Source organism: Panthera tigris, chromosome B3 (genome assembly GCF_018350195.1).
Source record: "Panthera tigris isolate Pti1 chromosome B3, P.tigris_Pti1_mat1.1, whole genome shotgun sequence".
Lineage (NCBI taxonomy): Eukaryota > Metazoa > Chordata > Mammalia > Carnivora > Felidae > Panthera > Panthera tigris.
Genome location: NC_056665.1, coordinates 144,383,393 through 144,406,202, shown reverse-complemented (window position 1 = coordinate 144,406,202; position 22,810 = coordinate 144,383,393). Strand labels below are relative to the sequence as shown.

General features: G+C 56.6%; 2 protein-coding genes across 7 annotated transcripts in view; one reads left to right on the top strand and one right to left on the bottom strand.

Moving 5' to 3' along the window:
• LOC102972421 (cytochrome c oxidase assembly factor 8) overlaps window positions 1–6,865 on the bottom strand; it is a 29,161-nt gene extending 22,296 nt beyond the window's left edge. Inside the window, exon 1 of the mRNA XM_042990670.1 lies at window positions 6,508–6,865. Coding sequence (XP_042846604.1) covers window positions 6,508–6,630 — 123 coding nt within the window. The 5' untranslated portion in view covers window positions 6,631–6,865. The remainder of the gene's footprint in view (window positions 1–6,507) is intronic.
• BAG5 (BAG cochaperone 5) lies at window positions 5,093–10,246 on the top strand. Of its 6 annotated transcripts, none has more exons than XM_042990666.1 (3): window positions 5,093–5,158; window positions 5,902–6,144; window positions 8,666–10,246. In XM_042990666.1, exon 3 carries the CDS (start codon window positions 8,694–8,696, stop codon window positions 10,035–10,037), a length of 1,344 nt encoding a protein of 447 aa, XP_042846600.1. In that variant the 5' UTR covers window positions 5,093–5,158; window positions 5,902–6,144; window positions 8,666–8,693; the 3' UTR covers window positions 10,038–10,246. The 6 variants fall into 6 exon arrangements, with proteins under 6 accessions (XP_042846600.1, XP_042846602.1, XP_042846598.1 ...); XM_042990664.1 differs by lacking the exons at window positions 5,093–5,158; window positions 5,902–6,144 and adding exons at window positions 7,251–7,457; window positions 8,070–8,240; XM_042990668.1 differs by lacking the exons at window positions 5,093–5,158; window positions 5,902–6,144 and adding an exon at window positions 6,955–7,002.
• The last annotated feature ends 12,564 nt before the right edge of the window (window positions 10,247–22,810 follow it).

Here is a 22,810-nt window from a genome sequence, read left to right as displayed (position 1 = left end):
ATCGGAGGAACATGGTACATTACGCCCTGGGAAAGCAACAGCAGAACACAGTTTGTGGAAAATTCAAAAGGACACATCCTTCCCCTCCTCCCGCATAAACTACTTTGAAAAAAGGAAGGGGACGAAGTCAAAACCTATAGATTAAAAAGTAACCAAAAGAATGTCAATAAATCACAATTTGTAGCCCTAATGTGAATCCTGATACAAGAAAACTGTAAAAGCAAAACAAAACAAAAAAAAAGCAAAAAACATTTCTACGATAACTGAAGAAATCTAAAAAAAAAAAAAACCTGAACGCTGAACATTTGCTGAAGTTGTATTTTAGTTATTATGTTTATATATATATTTTAAAGTTCATATCTCTTTTTTTAAATTTTTTTTAACACATTTATTTTTGAGAGGCAGAGCATGAGCAGGTGAGGGGCAGAGAGACACAGAGACAGAATCTGAAGCAGACTCCAGGCTCTGAGCTGTCAGCACAGAGCCCGACGCAGGGCTTGAACTCATGAACTGTGAGACCATAACCCGAGCTGAAGTCAGCCGCTCAACCAACTTGGCCACTCAGGCGCCCCTATTTCTTTCTTTTTTTTTTTTCAAGTTTACTTATTTTGAGAGAGACAGGGAGAGAGAGAGAATGAGCAGAGGAGGGACAGAGAGAAAAGCCCAAGCAGGACGGCAGTGTTAGCACAGAGCCCAACACGGGGCTCAAACCCACGAACCATGAGATCATGACCTGAGCTGACATCAAGAGTCGGATGCTTAACGGACTGAGCAACCCAGAACGCCCCCACATGTAACTGTAAAAGATACGAACTTTTGAACTCTAAAAAATAGTAAGCATTAAAAAAAAAAGTTAAAAAAAATATGAACTTTGGGGTGCCTGGGTGGCTCAGTCGGTTAAACGTCCATCTCTTGATTTTGGCTCAGGTCACCATCTCACAGTTGTGACTGAGCCCTGCGTCCAGATCCACGCTGGGCGTGGGGCCTGCTTGGGATTCTCTTTCTCCCTCTCTCTCTCTGCCCCGCCTCCCCTCTCAAAACATTAAAAAAAAAAAAAAAAAAAGATACATAGGAAATTTTACAAATGAAATGTTCCTTTTTTTTAACTTTTGAGAGACAGAGCATGAGCGGGAGAGGGGCAGAGAGAGAAAAAGAGAGAGACTGACACACACACACACACACACACACACACACACACACACACACAGAATCAGAAGCAGGCTCCAGGCTCCGAGCTGTCAGCACAGTGGCTGACACGGGGCTCGAACCCAAGAACCGTGAGATCATGACCCGAGCTGAAGTCAGAGCTGAAGTCAGACGCTTAACCCTGAGCCACCGAGGCACTCCACAAATGAAATGTGAAATCTGATATTTGCCACAAAGTAATCTGGGAGCCAGGAATGGAATGGATGGGTAAAGATGAAATAAACACCCCCAAGCGGACAGGGGTAGAAGCAGGGTGCTGGATACACAGCATTCTTTACACTCTTCTGGTTTTGCAAGTTTGACATTTCCCATAAATAACAAAAATAGAAAATAAAGGAATGCATTTCTCCACATGAACAGAACAAGGGGAAACCCTGTAACTGCTTCACTCCATGAAGAAACAGCGTGCGGGGACATCTGAACAGGAGGCAGAGAGTGAGAAAGGCCCCTTTCAACCCTGACTCTGCTGGGTAACACCAGGCCAGTCACAGCCAGGCCCTGGGCTGTTTAAAGTCCTCTGCCCCAGCTTTAATTTTCTTCCAACTAATTTATTGAAAGCCTTTTAAACACTAGAAATATCCATGCTTATTTTAAAACCCTCTGATGAGGCTGCCTGGGTGGCTTAGTCAGTTGAGCATCCGATTCTTGATTTTGGCTCAGGTCACGATCCCAGGGTTGTGGGATCAAGCCCTGTGCTAGGCTCTGCATCAGGATCTGTGCTGAGTGTGGAGCCTGCTTAAGATTCTCTCTCTCTCTCTCTCTCTCTCTCTCTCTCTCTGCCCCTTTCCCCTGCTCATGGGCACGTGCGCTCTCTAAAAAAAAAAAAATTTTTTTTAAAGTTTGTTTAAAAATAAATAAATAAATAAAATCCTCTGATGAGACCACTCACCACTTTCTCATTTGTCTAGTATTTAACTTCCCTCATGTCTTTACTCTGAAGCTACATTTGAGGGGAGGGGACTGTTGAAAATCATTCTCTTTAATGAAAATCTAAGCAAAATATGGGATCAGGACTCCCACTATTTATCTGTAAATATTACCTCTCCTGCTGAGGGCCTGTTTGGGCTTTTTTTTTTTTTGATCCAAAAGTTACTAGAAGAAAAATGTTAATTCACTATCCTCTAGATACGGGAACTATAATATAGATATTCTTTATGAGCAAGCGCTGTGATCTTGAGGAAATTTTTCCATCTTATTGCACTGAGGTTTTCTGGTCTGTACAATGGGGAGGGTAAAAGCACCTACTTCACAGAACCGTGTGAAGAAGAAAACAGGCAAAGTTCACAGACCAGCGGGTGCAAACACTTGGTTAACGCGACCTAGTGCCGTGTTGATGAATCCAGGACTACAAGCAAATAGTCTACTTTATACATTTTTAATGTTTACTTATTTTTGAGAGAGAGAGAGAGAGAGCGAGAGAGAGCGAGAGAGAGCATGAGCATGGGAGGAGCAGAGAGAGAGAGACACAGAATCTGAAGCAGGCTCCAGGCTGCCAGTTGTCAGCACAGAGGCTGACACGGGGCTCAAACTCGGAACAGCTAGATCGTGACCTGAGCTGAATTCGGACTCTTAACCTGCTGAGCCAACCAGGCGTCCCAGGACTACAAGCAAACAGTAATGTGTATAATGTAACCACTGCTTCTCTAACTTGTGAGCTCATTTTTATTTCTTTTAACGTTTATTTATTTTTGAGACAGAGAGAGACAGAGCATGAACAGGGGAGGGTCAGAGAGAGGGAGACACAGAATCTGAAACAGGCTCCAGGCTCTCAGCTGTCAGCACACAGCCCGACGCGGGGCTCGAACTCACGGACCGTGAAATCATGACCTGAGCCGAAGTCGGCCGCTTAGCCGACTGAGCCACCCAGGCACCCCTTGTAAGTTCATTCTTAGACTCCCCCATAAAATCCTGATGCTACACTTCAATAAACCTGGGCAGGGGAAACTAGACAAACCAATAAATAATTAAAGATCCTGGTGCCCGGGGCCACATCCCAGACCTATCACCTCAGAATCTCAGGGGGTGGGGAGAGGGGGTGGTATTTTTTAAAGTCTTCCAGATGATTCCAAATGTGCAAACACTTTTAGGAGCCGATGATGTAAACTACAGAGACAAGGAATAAACAGGTGTTAAGTGCCTAGAAAACACTTAATTTTAGAGCTGACTTTTTTTTTTTAATGTTTATTTATTTTGAGGGGGGAGGGGCAGAGAGCGAGAGAGGGAGAGAGAATCCCAAGCAGGCTCCCCACCGTCAGTGCAGAGCCTGATGCAGCTCGATCTCTCAAACCATGAGATCATGACCTGAGTTGAAATCAAGAGTCCTAGCTGACTTTTTCAGTGGGTTTGGAAGAAAAAGTGGTACCAGAGACAGCAGATGGGAATAAATCATGTAGGTCCTAAAGCAGCTTTCCTGAACTCAAGTGGAGAACAAAGAATTAACGAAAAAGATGTAGTGAGGATGTGGAGAAAGGGGAACCTTCCTACACCGTTGGTAGGAATGCAAACTGGTATAGGCACTCTGGACAACAATACAGAGGTTCGTCAAACATTAAAAATAGGACTACCCCATGGTCCAGTAATCACACCACTGGGTATTCATCCAAAAAATACAAAAACACTAAATCGAAGGGATACACGTATATAATGGAATATTCAGCCATAAAAAAGAATGAAAGCTTGCCATTTGCAACAACTTTGATGGATCCAGAAAGTATAATGCTAAGTGAATAAGTCAGAGAAAGACAAATACCATAAGATTCACTCATATATGGAATTTAAGAAACAAAACAAATAAGCAAATGAAAAAAAGAGAGATAAACTAAGAAACAGACTCTTAACTGCAGACAATCGATGGTCACCAGAGAGGAGGTGGGGGGGAGGGGGGGAGACGGGGATGAAGGAGGGCACCTGTTGGGATGAGCACCGGGTGATGTAAGGAAGTGTTGAATCACTGTATTGTACACCTGAAACTAATATAACAGTGTATGTTATACTGAAATTAAAATTAAAAACTTGGGGCGCCTGGGTGGCTCAGTCGGTTGGGCGGCCGACTTTGGCTCAGGTCATGATCTCGCGGTCGGTGGGTTCGAGCCCCGCGTCGGGCTCTGGGCTGACAGCTCAGAGCCTGGAGCCTGTTTCGGATTCTGTGTCTCCCTCTCTCTCAGACCCTCTCCCGTTCATGCTCTGTCTCTCCCTGTCTCAAAAATAAACGTTAAAAAAAAAATAATAAAATTAAAAACTTAATAAAAAATATGTTGTGTGAACTAGACACACAGGATTAAAATATATCTATTTAAATAAAGAAAACAGAAGGTTCACGACCTGTTACTTTTAAGAAGACCTAATATCTATGGGGCGGGGCGCTGGGTGGCTCAGTCAGTTAAGCGCCAGATTTCGGCTCAGGTCATGATCTCACAGTTCGTGGGTTCGAGCCCCATGTCAGGCCCTGTGCTGATGGCTCAGAGCCTGGAGCCTGCTTTGGTTTCTGTGTCTCCCTCTCTCTCTGCTCCTGTCCCACTTGCGCTCGCACTCTCTCTCTCAAAAATAAGTAACCATTAAAAAAAAAAAAAAAGGCCTAATATTTAAAATCAAAGTCTGAAAGACAACAATCTCTCTGGGCAGCAGGAATTGAACAGAGCCAGCCATGTACTCAGCGAGCACAGGGAGATACGCCCAAACAAACAGGAAACACAAATCGCCCTGAAGTAAAAACTGATCCTGTAAGTTCTGTGCAAGATCTAGCACAATGGGGCGCACGTCCTACAAAAACACAGCAGCAGTTTCCGCAGGAAAGCAGGGCCAGGTCTGACTCACAGGCAGCTTATCCACTCGTCGGCATCACAATCCACACCTTCACAAGTTCAGGCGGCCCAGCGGGTGAGCAGCCCCCTGCTCCACTGTCACTTGGGACAACAAAAGGAAGAAAGGTCTCATCCTGAGGATTAGACCCACGGTAAGACTGACTTCAGCAAAAGGGTATGTGACAATAAAGGAAACCTTGTTTGGGTGTTTTTTTAAAGATTTTATTTTTAAGTAATCTCTTCACTCAGTATGGGGCTCACAACCCCAAGATCAAAGGTCGCATGCTCTACCGACTGAGCCAGCCAGGTGCCCCTTGGCACCCTAGTTCACAAAATAAGCTAGGGTAAGTCCTCATCCTAGGGACAGTTGGTTGATGTTACGTTTGCCTGCCCGGAGCATTTTCAGATACCTGTTGAATACCTTGCTGCCCAAAGACTGAGATGCTGGGTGGGTTTCTACATTGTAGGAATGAAAGTCCCTGCTGTGGCCACTGTAACAGGAAGCCGAGCTAGAGACCGGGGGGTCTGGGTGACCAGTTGCCCTGTTAACTTCTTCTCTAAACTACAAACCAGGCAGAACTTCAAAGCTGCATTTATAAAAGAATGCTAACGGGCACCAGGCTAAAATAAATGAAAATTTACAGGCAGGCTCATTTTAGAATTCTTAACCGGCTTTTTTATCCCGGGCTTTCCAGGCCCCCTCCTTAGCCAGTTCGCAAAAGGAAGTGTTAGTATTTGTATGTTTGTTTAAATATTTTAACTGCAGCGCATTCCACAGTTAGACGACGTTTTCTTGTGACAGGTGGACTCAAGGCTTAGAACTCCACTGACAAAAAAAAAAATCCTTTCCCAAAAAAGTGCAATTGATAAAAACTGTCATTCTTTGTTGCTATAGATATTGATCTTTGTGGACCTTCAACCTGTAACATGCGTGTATGCAAATAGCTTCCAAACAAGAAAAACTATTCAACGTGAAGTCCCACAAAAGTCGATGATAACGTGTGCCATAGCTTGAAGAAAAGGACTAATAATCTTGACGAAGCCAAAACACAGACCCAAAACAAAACAAAACAAAACAAAAACATGCTGTGCACATCAAGAGCCGTTTAAGAAAGAACAACCTTCGGGAAGAAATAAGGTAGGTAACAAACTCGCTACAGCTGACTCGGAGGTACGCGTTAGCAAAAGTTCCGACCACCAACAGTCCCCGGCGTGACAGCGACACCCTCAGTTCCTAGAGACCAAGGGAGTTGACGCAGGGCACTTGGGGGCCCCTCGCGCCGGGGACTCCCCACTCGCCACGCCCCTGTCCCCCGCGGGCCGCGGGCGCTGCTCCGCGCCAGGCCCGGACGGGCTCAAGGACCTCGCTCCTTGAGAGCTGACGCCACAGCCCGGCACGAAGGGGTGCGGGACCCACAGGTGTCCCTGAGGAGCGCCGCCTGGGTGTGTCGCCACCTGCGGTCCCCCGTCCCGGCCCACCCTCTGCAGGAATCCCGCTTACCCGGCTCGGCGCCGTATCCCTGCGCTCCCCAGCTCGCTCGGGAGCGAGCTGACAGCCTGGTCCAGAGAAGGCGCGGCAGAGCGGAGAGACCAGAGCTCTCCTACAGGGCCGCAAGGCGGCCATCGCCCGCGTCCCCCGGCTGCCGCGGCGCACGGCAGCGTCGCGCCGGCGCGAGAGGCTGCGTTACGGCACGGTCGCAAAGCCGGCGGGAGGGAGCGGCGCGGCCGACGGTGCGCTTTCCCAGCGTGGCACCGGCCGCGGGGTGGACCCGGCGAGGGCGCAGGGCGCCGGCGGCCGCTCTTGGGCCGCGGCGGTTCCGGGCTGTTGTGCCAGGCGATAGTGGGCGGCGCGGCCCGGGCGCGGCGCGGCGCCGGAGGACGTTTTCCCAGGGCGGGGGCTGTTCGGCCCCGGGGCGGGGCCGCGGGCCGGCGACCGCGGGAGCGGCGGAGTCGCTGGGCGTCGGCGGCGGAGTGCGCGATGGCGCGGGCGGCACAGGTGAGCGCGGCGCGGCGGCGGCTGGCGGGCCCGTGGGCGACCCCGGCCCCGGCGCGACCCCCGCTCCGGCCCGGCCGGCCGGGCCTCGGCGCCGCGCCGTCCTCGCGTCCGACGCGGGCCGGCCCGCTCGTCTCCCTCCCGGGGCCTCCTCCCGCCCGGGGGCTCCGCGGCCCCGGCCCAGAGCGGCCGCCCCCTCCCCGCGCTGGCCATTGTGAGGTCAGGGCCGGCGGGCGCGTTGGGGGCCCGGGCGAGACGCCCGGAGCGGCCGCTGCGGCCAGTAGCTGCCGCGCCACCGCCGGCCCCTTCACCGGCCGCCCGGTTCAGACCTAGCCGGCTGGGGTGAGAGGGATGCAGCCAGGGGCTCAGCTCCGGTGCCGCACCCCGTAAAGGGCTGACCTTCCACCTCGCCATCTCACCTCGGGAAGCCAAGACCAAACCAGCTTAGACTCTTCTGGGTAAAGTGCTGGCAGAGAAGGGCGAGGGGGGCGGAGAGGAAGAAGCCGGGCAGCCCGCCCTTCGCGGGGCTCCAGAGGCATGTTCCTGGCCGGGACACCCACAGGGGGTCGGTTTCCATTGATGACCCACTCTCCCATTGAGCTGTGATGGAGACCCGAGAGCTTGGGGGGAAATGCGTTAAGCCGTTCTCGACTCCTGATGGGAGGCTAATGAACGAATTGCTCCTAGCTGTCACATGTTTGGGGGAGGGGGCGGCGAACGTGACCGGGGCTGGGGAGGTACTAGCCCTCCAAAGCCCATCGTGGTGCTTTTAACACGGTACCAGTCACTTGTCCCTCTCCGGGCAGTTTTCTACTTCTGCAGGGAAGGTTTGCGAGGTGCTAGAAGGGTGCGGGGAGAAACGGGGTAACTTTGTACGCGTGCGTGAAGGGTGGTGAGGAAGGGTAGAAGTGGGGACTTTTGGTGGCGATTGGGATGCAGTGTTACTTGTTTTATTTAATTACCTTTTTCTGGAAACTAAGCATAGCTCTTTGGCCAGGTGGGTGCTTAGATGGCACTGTTCCCATGTGAAGGTAAAAAGATAAGAGGCCACTGTTTTACATCCCCCAAAGGTGCCTGCTGTTGCCATCAGCCAGGTTCCAACGTTAATACCTAAGATACTTGTGCTGTTTCTAAGATGATAGCCGATTTCATTCTGTTGGTATGAAGACCTAGGCTGCTCTCTTACATTTGAGGAAACTCGAAATTCACAGGCACAGAGCTCCAACTCAGTCCACGCTGCAGTAAGCCGTTGTTCTTAATCTCTGCTGTGTGTAGGTGATTTTCAGGAAGGTGGATTAGTCACTCTTTCTGCACTTGAGTATGATTGTTGTTTGGATCACAGCAATGCCGGGCCCTTTTTTTTCCCAATGCTTATTTTTGAGAGACAGTATGCACAATAGGGGGAGGGGGAGGGAGAGAGGGAGACCCAGAATCCGAAGCGGGCTCAGGCTCTGAGCTGCCAGCACAGAGCCTGATGTGGGGCTCGAACCCACGAACCGTGAGCTCATGGCCTGAACTGAAGTTCAGACACTCAGCTGACTGAGCCACCCAGGGGCCCCGGGCCCTTTTTCTTAAATATATTTTTTTAAATGAGAATCTCAGGATAAATATACAGTCACCGTTCTGAAGAGGCTTTGTGTAATTTGTCATTCTTGTCATTTTTTAGTGCTTCTAAAACTGAACACAGCAAAAGTATGGATATGGGAAATCAACATCCATCCATCAGTAGGCTTCAGGAAATCCAAAAGGAAGTGAAAAGTATAGAACAGCAAGTAATTGGCTTCAGTGGTCTGTCAGATGACAAGAATTACAAGAAACTGGAGAGGATTTTAACAAAACAGCTTTTTGAAATAGACTCTGTAGATACTGAAGGAAAAGGAGACATTCAGCAAGCGAGGAAGAGGGCAGCACAAGAGACGGAGCGTCTTCTCAAAGAGTTAGAGCAGAATGCAAACCACCCACACCGGATCGAGATACAGAACATTTTTCAAGAAGCCCAGTCCCTGGTGAAAGAGAAGATTGTGCCCTTTTACAGCGGGGGCAACTGTGTAACTGATGAATTTGAAGAAGGCATCCAAGACATCATTCTGAGGCTGACACACGTCAAGACCGGGGGGAAGATCTCCCTGCGCAAAGCAAGGTATCACACTTTAACCAAAATCTGTGCGGTGCAGGAGATTATCGAAGACTGCACGAAAAGGCAGCCTTCCCTGCCGCTCTCCGAGGACGCGCATCCTTCAGTTGCCAAAATTAACTCTGTGATGTGTGAGGTGAACAAGGCCAGGGGCACTCTGATTGCACTGCTGATGGGAGTGAACAATAATGAGACCTGCAGGCACTTATCTTGCGTGCTCTCGGGGCTGATCGCAGATCTGGACGCTCTGGATGTGTGCGGGCGGACGGAGATCCGAAATTACCGCCGGGAGGTAGTGGAAGATATCAACCAGTTACTGAAATATTTGGATTTAGAAGAGGAAGCAGATAGCACCTACGCATTTGACCTGGGACAGAATCATTCCATCTTAAAGATAGAAAAGGTCCTCAAGAGAATGAGAGAAATAAAAAACGAGTTCCTTCGAGCACAGAATCCTCCTGAATTGTACCTGAGCTCCAAAACAGAATTGCAGGGGCTGATCGGACAGCTGGACGAGGTAAGTCTGGAGAAGAACCCTTGCATCCGGGAGGCTCGGAGAAGAGCGGTGATCGAGGTGCAGACCCTCATCACTTACATCGACTTGAAGGAGGCCCTGGAGAAGAGGAGGTCCTTCGCTTCCGAGGAGCACCCGTCCCGTAAAGCGGTCTGGGACATCCTGGGAAACTTGTCCGAGATCCAGGGAGAGGTTCTTTCATTTGATGGGAACCGAACGGACAAGAACTACATCCGGCTGGAAGAGCTGCTCACCAAGCAGCTGCTCGCCCTGGACGCCGTGGACCCTCAGGGGGAAGAGCAGTGCAAGGCCGCCAGGAAGCAGGCGGTGAAGCTCGCCCAGAACATCCTCAGCTATCTCGACCTGAAATCCGACGAATGGGAGTACTAACGTACCACAGGCCTCACGGTGGCGAGTTCTGCTCTGCACTTTATATATCCTTCTGTGTGTTTAGAGAGCGCTTTCGGTTCGTGGAGCCGAAATGGAATTTATACGTGCATATTTCAATCTCGCTATTTATGATTTAAGCAAATTCTATTTGGTATCTCTGCTGCTTTTGATGTTGCAAAACGAATATGATTACAGCACATTAACTTTTCCATTTGGATCATTATTTGTATGTTGTGGTGTGGTTTTTGGCGTTTTTTTTTCATCAGAAAGTGGAATTGGGCAGCTCTTGTGATCTCTAAGTGGGTTGTGCAGGCATTAAAATGCAGACATTTCAGGATCTACAGGTAGGCATAACCTCATACGATACTAGAACAATTATGAGAAGGGGGAAGATTTTTGGTTAAGTGGAAGTAACGTCCAAACACAAAAGCAATACGGTGATGTGTTTTATTATGCTGAGTAGAGCAGAAGGCTTTTTTTTCCCCCTTAATTTCTAAGGCCTGATTGGTCCAACCCAAGTTAATAGGGTGGGGGTTTTTTTGTTTGTTTTCAGATTTTCTGTTTTTTTCATAAGCGTTTTTTGTTTGAAAAATGGTGTCTGTATTTTCCCCATACTCTGCACTTAGAGGGGAAAATCTTATTTTTGTGTGCAATGTAAGACAATTATGAAAGCTAGTAGCAAAGAAACCTTTGAGACTGCATCGAAGAAGGGAGCAAACATCAAATTGCCTTCAAGTTGCCCTTGTTTGCACAACCTGAATCTATAATTTTCCGTAGTAATTAGTACGGATGGGAGCATTTAGGTAAGGGTAAGAGACCTTTAGAAAAAGAAAGAAAGAGAAAAGGAAACACCCTTACCTGTAGCAGGGTGATGAAAACCAGAGATTAGTTACCAATGTCAGGCTGCTGACACTAAGCCAGCACGTCTGAACGTGGCGCGGCATGGGCTGCCTCTGTCGTTCGAGACCGTGTGACGGACAGACTCCCTGAACCCACCCGCTGCTATCCTACAGCGTCTGAGAGCAGAACCCGCCGGGAGCCGCGTGGGACCAGACGTCTCCAGCTTGTCTGAGGAAGTTCGCTACTCGCAGCATCCCACACCCTCTACTCTGGGACGAAGCCGCAAAACAGCTCTGAGCACCTGCCGCTCCTTAGCTCGTGTCACTGGTCCCCGGGTGTTTCTCTAGTGCCCGCGAGAGCCAGTCGGGTCTGTCCACGCGGGACGTGTCTTTCCTCCTGCTGAAGGCATGCGTCTTTCTGTCACTGCTTTCTGAGGATTCAGTTTCATGGCTGCCAGTCTATGGGAACAGAAGAATTTCCCAAAGTTCTGAAGTGCCTCCATAACATGTCGGTCCCAGTATTATAACAGACAGACTACTCTTTTCTGTTCCCACTTTTCACAGAAGATCCTGTCAGAGCACATCTTTTGGACCCTATAGTCTGTAAATTTTCTCTCAGAGATACTAATTTGGTAACTGTGTAAGCAGCTAAAAGTAGGAGATAAGGGACTAGCCCTAAACACCTAAAAATGATAAAAGTGTGGCCCTAACAGATTTTCACTTCGTCCCATAATGAAAAGCCCTAGATGTGTCTTTCCTGCTAGAAGTGTTCTAGATGCAGTGGGCGGTGGGGTCAAAGGCCCTGGCACATGTGCACAGGGCTTTCGCGTGTTGGGACCTTGAGCCCCTCCCTGTGCACACCCCGCCCCTGGCCCCTGCGGGTTCCCAGTGCAGGTCACTGGCAGCTCATTTTGGCCAAAGTCCTTTTAGGCTTGCTGTTCTGCACGCTAATTTTAGGGCCCTTTTAAATCTCGGAGTTTTTAAATTCAGTGCCGTCTCAGTCACCCCGCTGGGAGATCAGGGCTGACTCCGCCGCGTCAGGCGTATCCTGCGCAAGGCGCCAATTTCAATGTCAGATTTGGAAGTCTGGCGTCAGCATTTCCTTCACAAGCATCCGTTGTTCTTTGAAAAGGGACCTTCCAGTGCTGTTCATTTCAAACAAGGTCGGCCGTAGCTCTGGCGGCGCTGGCCCGTGTCGCTAAGCCCGGAGCACTGGTCTGAGGGCACCGATGTCTTGCGTGGAGCCATGTGGATTTCCCGCGTGGGTTATTTTGGTCACGGAGGTGATCGGGTCAGCCTTGAGTGAGCGTTCAGGCACGACGTTTCCCGTCTCCCAGCCTGTTCCGGTTCCTTACGCCTGATTATTCCCCTTAAGGAGCCCTGGTGACGCGGGATTCGGCGCTTCCTGTCCCTCGCAGGGCGGTGTCTGTTAATGGGGCCTGCCGCGTGTGACCATAAACCGGGCTCGTCACATTGTATTTTCATGACCTTACGTGAGGAGAACCTGTACTGGAAGTAAATCCTACCCCTCAAAACGTTTGGCCTTGGGTCTGCATTAAACGGTATAGTCCATGTTCAAGCAAAAACTGGCTGGGAGTGTTTGCTTTCTTTACCTCCCGTGCAGACAGCTTTGCCTTCAGGGCGGTCCTTACCCAAATTAGATTCAAGTGAACCGACCTATAATGAAGTAGTTGTGAAAATAAAGGTAGTGAGTCTCCGCAGTACAGTGGGATGCTTTATTTTGCTACGACGACGCCTTGGCGTGTAGTGTATCTGTTACAAGGTATCGTGTGTGAGACGGGGAGGGGGGGCATCGCTTTTTCTCATGTTTTACTTGGCCAGTTTTTATCTGGTTTTTGAAAGTCTAAGCTTATCCTATACACACAGGTTATTTTTGAGCAAAGCTTTTCAGCTTTCAACGTGTCTAGTATTTTTCTAAGAATAACCGAAGAACTATTTGCCATTGGTTTTGATGTACAATACAGATGTGTTACCCCAGCGTGTTGGTTCCTGTCCCCTCTCTATTCGTTGTATGACTATTGTAACCGTATGTCTGAAATAATGCAGTATTTTGAGATATTAGTGTGCCCTTAATTATTAATGAAATAAAAATCTCTTAGCTTATCTTTGCAGTGGAGAAAGGATATGAGTCTGAGGTGTGAGTTCTGTTCTGATGTGTTCACCTTCACTGACTGCCTGCTTTGGGGAGGAAAAGGTCTTGCCCGAGCGGGCCAGGCGAGGGGAAGGTGGGCTCCGTAGGTCCGTTCGGTGGCAGTGGCCTAACAAGGTGACAGCACTAAGCACGGGCCAGGGTCCTGTGGCAGGTGAAGGGGTACCTGTGTAAAAAGCCCCGGAAGCGTGGGCGCCGGAGAGCGGCCCCCCCGGGGCCCGCGCACAGGAGTTGACCTTGCCCTAGGAAAGGGGGGAGTCTGGGGAGCTCCTCCCCCCGGAGAAAAGGCTTGAGTTGAGGTACTGAAGCTCACCCCGTGTGGAGGGAGCTCGGAGTCCTGACCTGTCGGTCCTTCCGGGGCTCCCAAGATCGCGCTGTGGCCTCCGGGGCCCTCGGCCGCCTCCCCGCTCTGCCTCCCGCGAGGACAAGTCCCTGTCGCTCGGGGCAGCCTCCCCGCGTGTCCTCCGCCTGTTAGAGGAAAGCAGCAGCTTGGTTTTTCTGCTGCTCGCCTTCCACGAGCACTTCCGTGCTGTCTCCCGTCTACCCGCTGGCGTCTTCAGATGGTCCCGGCAGAAGCAGAGGCGCGTCCTCGGCCGTGCAGATGCGTCACAGGCCCAGAAGTGAAAAGAAACCAGCTGTACGGGTTAAAAAGACCCGGGGGGACGTTTGAAACGCGTAACAAATCCTCTGCCTCTGCCGGCACCGCGTACCGCGTCGGGCTTTGATCGCTTCCGGACACTCGAACCCGGCTGGTCCAGCTCGCGCCGTGTGCTGAATGCTGTGCTGCTGGGTGGAACATAGCCGTCAGGCCGTGTTGCCCCAGAGAGCCCAGGGTGGTTAAGGTGCTGGAGGACACGTGCCGGGCACCCCGGCGCCGTCTCTCGCCTAAACGTCTGGACATCGGGAGGGCGGGGCAGGTGCTGAGTGTGCTTCGCAGGGGCCAGGGGGCGCCACGGGCCCCGAGGCTGAGGGAGGGGGCTCGGGGGCCCCTAAAGGAACCGGGCGGCAGAAACCCCGGAGCGGGCGGGGGCGAGGCCCTGGCGAGCAAAAGCGCCAGCTGGGGTGCGAGCCGGGCCGAGTCGGGCCCCTGGAGGGGAGTGTGAGGTACCCAGGCCGTCGGGATGTGTCTGACGGTGGCTCCCATTGCTTCTGCTGTAATCTAAACGCTTCATTTCTCAAGCCATCGCGGGCTGGGCCTCTCTACGTGTCAGGCCCCGCGTGGAGCATTTACGTGCACGTTTACTTCTTGGAACTGTTCCGAGGCGGGTTTTGGTCTCCTGTTTCCTGGGTGATTCAGACACTCCGGCGTCACCTGCTCCAGGAACCGCCTCCCGTCACCGCCTTCCGTCACCGCCTGGGATGGCACCGGCTCAGGGCTCCTGCTGAGCGCTGGTTCGCCTGGAGGCTCCTCCCCGCAGGGCTCCTGACCTTGTGCTCCCAGGCCGGTGCCCCGATCTCAGCCCTGCTGCTCCCCCCCTCCCGCTGGGCCTCAGTTGGCTCCCGCAGCACGGGTCCTTCGCACCGGGCGTTGAGGACTCCTAGCCGACGCACGCCGCCTTGGGCGCCGACGTCGATAAACCCTGCGTCCTTTTTTAGAAAAAAGATGTGAAGTAATTTCTACACCCCATGTGGGGCTCAAACTCTCAACTGCGAGATCAAGAGTTGCATGCTTCAGGGGCGCCTGGGGGTCCCAGCTGGTGGAGTGTCCGACTTCGGCTCAGGTCATGATCTCACGGTTCATGAGTTCGAGCCCCGCGTCGGGCTCTGCGCTGACAGCTCAGAGCCTGGAGCCTGTTTCAGATTCTGTGTCTCCCTCTCTCTCTGACCCTCCCCTGTTCGTGCTCTCTCTCTGTCTCAAAAATAAATAAATGTTAAAAAAAAGTTTAAAAAAAAATAATAGAATCTTAAATTAAACAACTCAGCTGCCTTTTTGCTCATCAGGATTCAAAGAACTTCGGTTCACTGCACCTGCAGCCAGGATCCTGGTGTCGCTGTCAGGAACTCGCCGTATACCCACCTCACCCCTCGGACAGGGTCAAGAGTGCCCCAGACCAGGGCCCGTGTGGAGAGGGCACCGCCTCCGACCAACGGCCCTTGGCTGAGCGCCTCGCTGGGTGATGAGCCAAAGGGACGCAGGCAGCTCCCACACGAGGGAGCCCCCGCGGGGTGCGCACTGTGGCCTCCTCCGTCCTGTCCTCTTCCCGGCCAGGCCCGGGACTAGACAGCAAGGTGCCCCGGGCCCAGCGTGTCAGGCAGAGGCAGGAGCCTTCTGCCCGGAGGCTCTACGGCCTCGGCTCAGGCTCACAGGGGTGGAGACAGGAGTGGAGGGTCCCACCGGGACCCCCGCGGTCTGGGTGCAGGCCACCCGCCTCTCTCCCCATCTCTGTTTCCCCGGGGAGGGCGGAGAACGGAATCGCTCCTGTCTGGTGCCTGGTCACGGGCAGATCGACGCGCACCTGACGGCCGTCCCTGCAGAAGGGATCAGCTTCTGGGCCGCTCTCCCCGGTCCTCGGCACGGCCAGGCCGACCGCCGAGGGGTCGGCACCCACCCCAGGCTTCAGACCGAGCCCCGTGAACCCCCCCGGGGCAGCGGGAGCCAACGGCAAGCACTTCGTGCCAGAGACTGGCCGCGGTCCTGGTCCGCGGGCTCCGGAGAGTCACCCAGTGCGATGCTGCAGCACGTGGAGGGTCACCCCTGTCTCCATCCAGACCCCGAGGACACGAAACGGTTTTCTTCCTGGCCGTGCCCTCAGCACCTAGAACGGCACCTGGCTCAACTAGTAAACACCTGATGGGTGAGTGGGTGGAGACTGTAAGCCCGTCCCTGGGGCCTGGGGCAGGGAGGCCCCGCAGCCCGCTCTCAGCCCGAGGTCTTGCGCAGGCGTCCCCTGCAGGCCTCCTCGTGCTTCCTTCCCTGTGGGCCGCCCCTGCCCGACAGGGCGCTCCCCGCGGCTCTCGGCTCCTGGGAGCCTTCCCGTCTCCGGGACATTCAGGCCCCGTCTTCCTGCTCTCACCCCCCACCCAGCCACTTAAAGGAAAGGAAGGTGTCCCGGGACCAACGTGGCTCTCGGGGCGGCCCTGTGGGCAGGGGCCATGCGCGGATCTGGGGAAGAGGGTGCAGGCAGACCGGTGGCCAAGGCAAAGGCCCAGAGGGGCAGCAGCCCCTGGGGGAAGGTCAGGGGCAACTCTCTCGTCAGGGCTGGATCCCATGGCACCTTGCTGGCTGTGGGGGGAGCTGTGGGTGCCTCGGGTGGCAGGACTGCCTGCTGGACCCTAGGGTCCCTGAGCACGGAGGGCCGGGTACAGGTGGCCTTCTGGGACCGGGTGCTTTCCCCCAGCCCCAGCCCACTGCAGCTCCACCAAGCCTGGGTGTCTATCCAGACGCTAGGCCTGTACCCCAGCAGGCTTGGGAGGGCGCCCCAGGGGATCCCTCCGGCGAGCTCTCTAGAGGCCTGAGCCCCACTGCGTGTGGGGCCTGCCAGGCCGGGGGGCCAAGGAGGGCTCCACAAAACCCTCCCCGCCCCCTCTACGCCCCTGGCCCTGCGCAGAGCCGCACCTGCAGCACTGCGCCCGGTGCCCCTGCTTAGCACGCGGCCCCTTGACCTTGGAGGCCTGAGGAGCCGGTCGTGTATTGTTGTTGTGATAGCGGCCGCCAGGCGGCGCCCGCGACCCGGCCCGGCGGACCCAGGGCCGCGCCGGGTGGAGGGAGCAGCAGTGTGGGCGTCGCAGCTGTCGCGCCTGGGCCCCCGCCGGGCGCACCTGCCCTCGTGCTGGTGGACAGGTGGCCGCGGCGCCGCCTGGCCGCCGCTTCTGCCCCTCGCTGGTGCCTGTGGGGGCTCTGTGACCCGTCACGCCACCACTATGCACCACGATGGAGGTTCTCGCAGCTCCCGAGGCACGGCTCGGGATTGGGGTCCAGCCGGACCCTCTCAGGCCTGCAGGCCCACCCACCAACAGCCCACATCGCCCCACACCATCAGGGTGGAGCCCCCCCGCCTGGCAGGCAGGGGAGCCCATGCTGTCTGTCCAGTTCTCCACGCAGGCTGGTCCCCCGCCCCCCCGCCCCGGGGAATTCCCGCTGACCTCCCTGCCCCAGCCCATGTGCTGGCCCCTTGGGGCTCTGTGATGCTCTGGTCTTGGACAGACACCCCCTGGAGCTGGGTAATCCCCATCCCATCCTCTGCCTTCAAGCCCCACTACAGCTCCTGTGTTCTGGGGCCTAGGGCAGAGGGGTGGAGAAAGTCAAGGAAGGCTGGAAAGGAGGAAGGAGCCAGAAGACCCGCACGTTAAGTGTGCCTGGGCTGCGGTCTGGACCCTCAGGGTCAGGAAAGGCTGCTGTGGGAAGGGAAGGCTGGTCCTGACCCTCCCTGGGCCTCCCCCTGGTACTTTTGGCACTCAAGGAGCCCTGTCATCCCCTGTCCTTCTCCAGGCTTGGGCTTCCCCCAGCAGCCCTCCCAGAGCCATCCCAGGCTGACAGGGTCCCCACACTGTGCTGTGGGGTCAGCAGCCATGAGGGCGGCACAGGCGATGGTGTGCCAGGCAAAGGTCACCGTCACCGAGCAAGGCAGGCCTCTGGACGCTGGCTTCGTGCTGCCCACAAGCAGCCGGTGGGGCAGGGTGTGTGGGGTGATGGCACCTGCCCTGGCAGGCTCATTTGCTCCCCTGGAGCCTGGCGGGTGGCCTAGGGTACAGCTGGGGAGTGGGGGACCTTAACTCCTGGCCTCGAGCCTGGCCAGCCACGCTGTGGCAGTGGCCTCGGCGCAAGGGAAGCCTCCTTGCCATCGGTTCAGCCCCAGGAACAAGGCCCTCTCCCTGCCTCCACCCCTGACGTCCGCTGCCTCCTGCCTCGCCCAAGCGCCCTGGCTCCAGCCCATCCATCCACCTGCCCCTCCATGAAGCCCCCCTCTGCCCTGCCTCTCATGCCCCTGACCAAGGAGGCTTTCTGGGCCTCTCAGCGGCCACCCCCCGACCCTGCACTCAGCCCGGCCTCTCCTGAGCACACCTCACATGGCGTTATGCCATAGAGAGGCCTGGAAGCCTTGGCACTGCTGGGCCCTTGGCTCAGGCCTTGACATTGCTAAGAGCTCAAGGCCTTTCCCAGGGAACTTGAGATTCTGACAGACAATAACGCTTCCCCCAAAGGACACAAGCGCTCATGGAGGCCACAGCCACCGCACAGGTGTGGTTTCTGTCGAGTGGGGCCTCTTTGTAAGGCGGCTGTCCCGTTTCCCAGGGGCCTGCATGTGCTCAAACTCGGGGGGACTTGGGGATGACCCCTGGCCAGCCCTGTGTTGTCAGATGGAGAGGCTGCGGCAGGGGATCCAGGGGCCCAGCTGTGACCCTCAAAGGGGGCCTGGGCGTTCTCCAGCAAGGGGCCCCAGCCCCTCCCACCTGGCCCCTTCCCAGCACTCCTCCCCAGGGAAGCTTCCCGGCTCTGCCATTCTCCCTGCCCCCTCACTGGGGTCCCGCAGAGGTTCAGGGACCCCCGCTCTCTCCCCTGATGCCCAAACTCCACTCTTTGACATCAGTTGACAACGAGAGCCAGGCTGGGCTGCCCAGGGCCCCAGGGCCTCTCTGTGCTCCAATGGGCCCCCGAGACAGCCCGCGGCCTTGCCAAGGCAGCTGTGCACCAGTGTGTTTCTGGGCCGCTGTCTGTGAAGCGAGCAGTGGCGAGTGTGGCCCACGGAGCCCTGGGCGAGGGGGAGCACAGCCAACATGCGGGCAGGAGCCCAGCAGGTCCCAATACCTCCCAGAGGCGGCCTCATCTGAACTCGGTGCCACTCGTGTCCTCCCTTTAGACCAGTGCGTCCCCTAAATCCTAGGCCAGGAGAGCCCCCTCCCCTCCTCTCCACCGTCAGCAAGCAGATGAAGTGAGGTGGGCTCCTTGCCAAGGCCTCTGAAGCCCAGCTCTGGGCCTAGTGGCCCCTGGAGCCCAGGCGGGTCTTGGAGCCGGAAGTTCTGCACAGACATCTCACTTCCACTTTGCCTGGGGCCGAACGTGGGGGGAGCTCTCGGGGACTCTAGGGCCATGGCTCCTGCAGCTCCAGTGAGCGCCTTGTGTGGCTGTGCGTGTGTGCGTGTGTGCACGTGTGCCATGGGTGTGCCTCTGTGTGCACGTGTGCCGCACGCTGTGTGCCTGTGTGTGCATGCACGTGTGTGCTGTGTGTGTGACAAGGTGGGCCTGAGACATTGTGCCACGGACCCCCCAGCAGCCGGCAGGTGGGCGAGGGGCCTGGGGGCAGAGGGGCCAGGGACTGGAACAGCCCCAGCCTGGGGACAGGGCCTGGGCGGGGCTGGAGAGGGAGCTCTGGAGGCGGCCAGAGGTGTCCTGGGAACGTCCCAGGAGGCCTGCTGCGGCACCATGGCAACGTGGCACAGAGCGCTGGCCTACTTACACCCCGCCCCCGCCGCCTGCGGGCTCTCTGTTCCAGGAGAGGGTGCGGGGCTCTCAGGCCTCCTGGGGGGGCTGCACACCCTGGCCTTTGGGGGCTCCTGCCTTAGAAGCCTTGGCCTCCTCCGAGCCTCCCACCCAACCGTGGATGTGGGGCCAGGCCCGTGCGGATCATTTCCTGTCCCTTGAGAGTGACGGGGGCAGAAATGCCCAGCATAGTAGGTGCTCAGCCACACAAGTCCCCCCTCCCCCCGCCCCCAGTCTCCTGGTGAGCTGCGGACTCAGTGGTTGCTAAAGACCTTTGGAGCCCCCCGAAACCTCAGGGCTCTCTGCGCTGCTGTGCTGACAGCCAGCCGTGAGGTTCTCTGTACCCCAAAGGCCTCAGGCCTGGGCCTCCCCAAGTCAGGACAGCATCTCAGTGGGAGGGGGCAGCCTGGAGCACTGGGGACAGAGCCCCAAGCTGCCCATATGCCCCCTCATGGGACAGGACCCACAGGAGAGCCAGTGCCCCTCACTCGCTCAGACACCTCAGCCCCTGTTAACAGCAGGGCTGTGACACCAGGGCCAGATTCCACTCACAGCAGGTGGGGCAGGTGGGGAGGTTCATCCTTCAAAGGACACCCCCTGGGCCTGACATTAAGCTCACCTGTGCCTGCCTCCTGGCCCACTCTGACCTTCGAGGGTCAGTGCCACGCCCGCTGCCTCCACCTACAGGAAGCCCGCCTGGCCTGGAGCCCAGGTGCACTCAGAACTGTGGGGCTGGGGACAGTCAAGCGTTTCCGATGCCCAGGGAGGCTAAGCAAGTAGCCAGAGGAGACCCGGGTGTGTTCATGGGGCAGCCTGAGGGACCACCCGGGTGAGCCGCGCTGGCTGAGCCTTATCTGTGACGTCCGTCCACATGTCCCTGCTGCCATTGGCTGCCCTGGGCTACCCAGACCCAACGGGGTCTCCCGCAGGAGTCCTCTCTGGGGCAGCGCCCTGAGGGCTAAGGGCCAATAAGGCGGTGAGGACACTTTGTGGAGTGGCAGGGGCCCTGGGGACAGGAAGCCCTTGGCCCCACAGCGGGGGGCGGGGGGGGATGTCATAAGACACCACTCATCTAAAAGCAAACGTTTTCCTGACCTCACCTGATGAACTGGCCAGGCTGAGGGGCACCTGCTGGACCTCGGACACCCGCAGACGTGCACGCTCAGCCCCAGCCTCCCCTGGGGACCAGAGCCCCCGCCCCGCAGACATGCATCCAGTCCTTCCTCCAGCAGGTGGTCTGTGTCCGCAAGGCCAGCGCTCATGACCACGTGAGGAATGAATGAATGAGGCTTGGAGGGGGCAGCCCCGTGTACCCGTGGGGGGGGGGGAGGGAGGGTCGGCTGTGCACGAGAACGAGAACGGCGCGCCTCCCCCACCGCCCTGGGCGCCAGCTGCAGCCGCCGTCCCCTCCTCCACCTCAGGCCCCCTAATTTATGCCACGAGGGGGGCCATCCGCTCACTTGTTCCCCGCCTGGCAGCGGCTTTGTCCCCAGGCGGATTCCCAACAGCCGCCTTTGGGAAGAAAGGGCCCTTCTCTGGCCGGCAGTGAGGTCACCAGGAGGGGCCGGACGCGCACAAAGGCCATGCCCACCCCCCACCCCCCCCACCCCCCACCGGCAGCTGCCTCTTTGTCCCCAGCTCTCAAGCCTAGAAGAGCCCCCCAGCTCAGCATAGGCCGGGCCTGGGCCTCCTTGGAAAGTAGACGGAGTGGGGGAGGGGACGGGAGCGGGCCCCTTCCCTGGCTTCGCTCCTGAAGAGTGACAGCAGCAGTTGAAGTGCAGCACCCCCCCTCCCAAATGCCATGCTGGGCCCAGGGCAGCTGGAGGGGTCTCGGCTTAGTTGGGGGGGGGGTCTGTGTCTAGCTGTCCCCCAGGCAGGCAGGCGAGCTCCCTTCAGGAGTAGGGGTTGCAGGAAGGTGAGAGGGAGCCTGAGGTGTTAGGAGGCAGCCTCGAGGGGGCAGGCAGCTGGTCCCCTGGCCTGGGGGTGCGTGGTCACGGGGAGAGGCTCAGGGCGACGCTCCTTGCACTCAGCCGCCAAACCCAGCTTCTCTCCGGATCGCGTGACGCCTGGCCTGTGCGTGCGTGTATCTGCTGTGTGTACACACATGGGAGTGGGGTGGGGCGAGAGGGCCCAGCGGCCCTGGGGTCTCTCCAGGCTGAGAGAGGAGGCGGGGGCGCCCTGGGGGGAGGGGGCCCACGGCGCAGAAAGCACTGGATGGGGGAGCTGCGTGGGCAAAGGCCTGGTGGCCTGACCCAGGAGCTCAGTGAGGGCCGTGGGGCGGGGGCCAGCCACGTGGACCTCCGTCCCCAGCCTGCTGAGTCCGTCCCCTCCCCACCCCCCAGGGCCAGCTGGTGGCACTTGGGCCCAGAGCTCCTTAGCAGTCTCTCCGCGGAGGGAGGAAGTGGAGCCTGAAGGGCAACACAAAAGCCCTCGTCTTGTCCCAGACAAACAGAGGCCAGGCTGGACGCTGGGGACGGCCGCCGGGGGCCGCAAGCGGGACCACGGCAGGGGCTGCAAGCACAGCCAGCCCAGGCCAGGCTCGGCTGAAGGCGGGGGTGCCGAGCCTGAGGGCTGGGGAACAGAGCAGACGGCAGAGGACTGGGGTCCCACCAAAACCTCGAAGATCTGCCCAGGACCCCTGAAATTCCTGCATCAGGATGGTGGGGGACCAGCCAGGAAGCAGGACCTGAGGAGGCAGAGGCCGGGAGGGGGTGGCAGGGAGGGCGTTGCAGGAACCGAGCCAGTGGGCCTGGGTCCCGGAGGGCGCCTGGGGCCGGCACAGGGCAGGCACTCTACCCCGAGGGCCCAGGCAGCCAGTGCACCTTCACGTCCTGGCGGGGGCACAGAGCTGGGGGATGGGGGGGCCTGGGCCTCCAGTCCCCACCTCTCCTTCAGCGACGGCCCCGGCCCCCCCCCCCCCCCCCCCCCCCGTTGCCTGGTGCCGGGAATGTCCATTGTGCCCGTAGCTTAGCAACAGGCCCCGGTCACCCCTGCTGCCCCCGCCCCCTCAGCCCGCAGCCCGCATTCCTTGGCGGCCTGAGTCTCCGAGTCCGCAGGCCTCTTCTGTGTATCTAGCAGCTCAGAGCCCTGGCCCATGCACCTAGCATCCTGGGAGCCTAAGGCTGCTGGTGCGGGCAGCTGGGGCGCCACCGACCGCCATGTGCCAGCTACCTGCTCTGAGGGTGCCTCTGAAACCACGTTCACTCCTCACCTCAGTCGCTGGTTCAGTCCCATTTAGAGCCTCTTTCTCGAAAATGCTATGATAGTGGCCAAGAGCGGCTGCCTAGGGCCTGGCAGGGGAGACGGCGGGAAAGGGGATGGGGTCACACAGGACTCCTGGATCGGG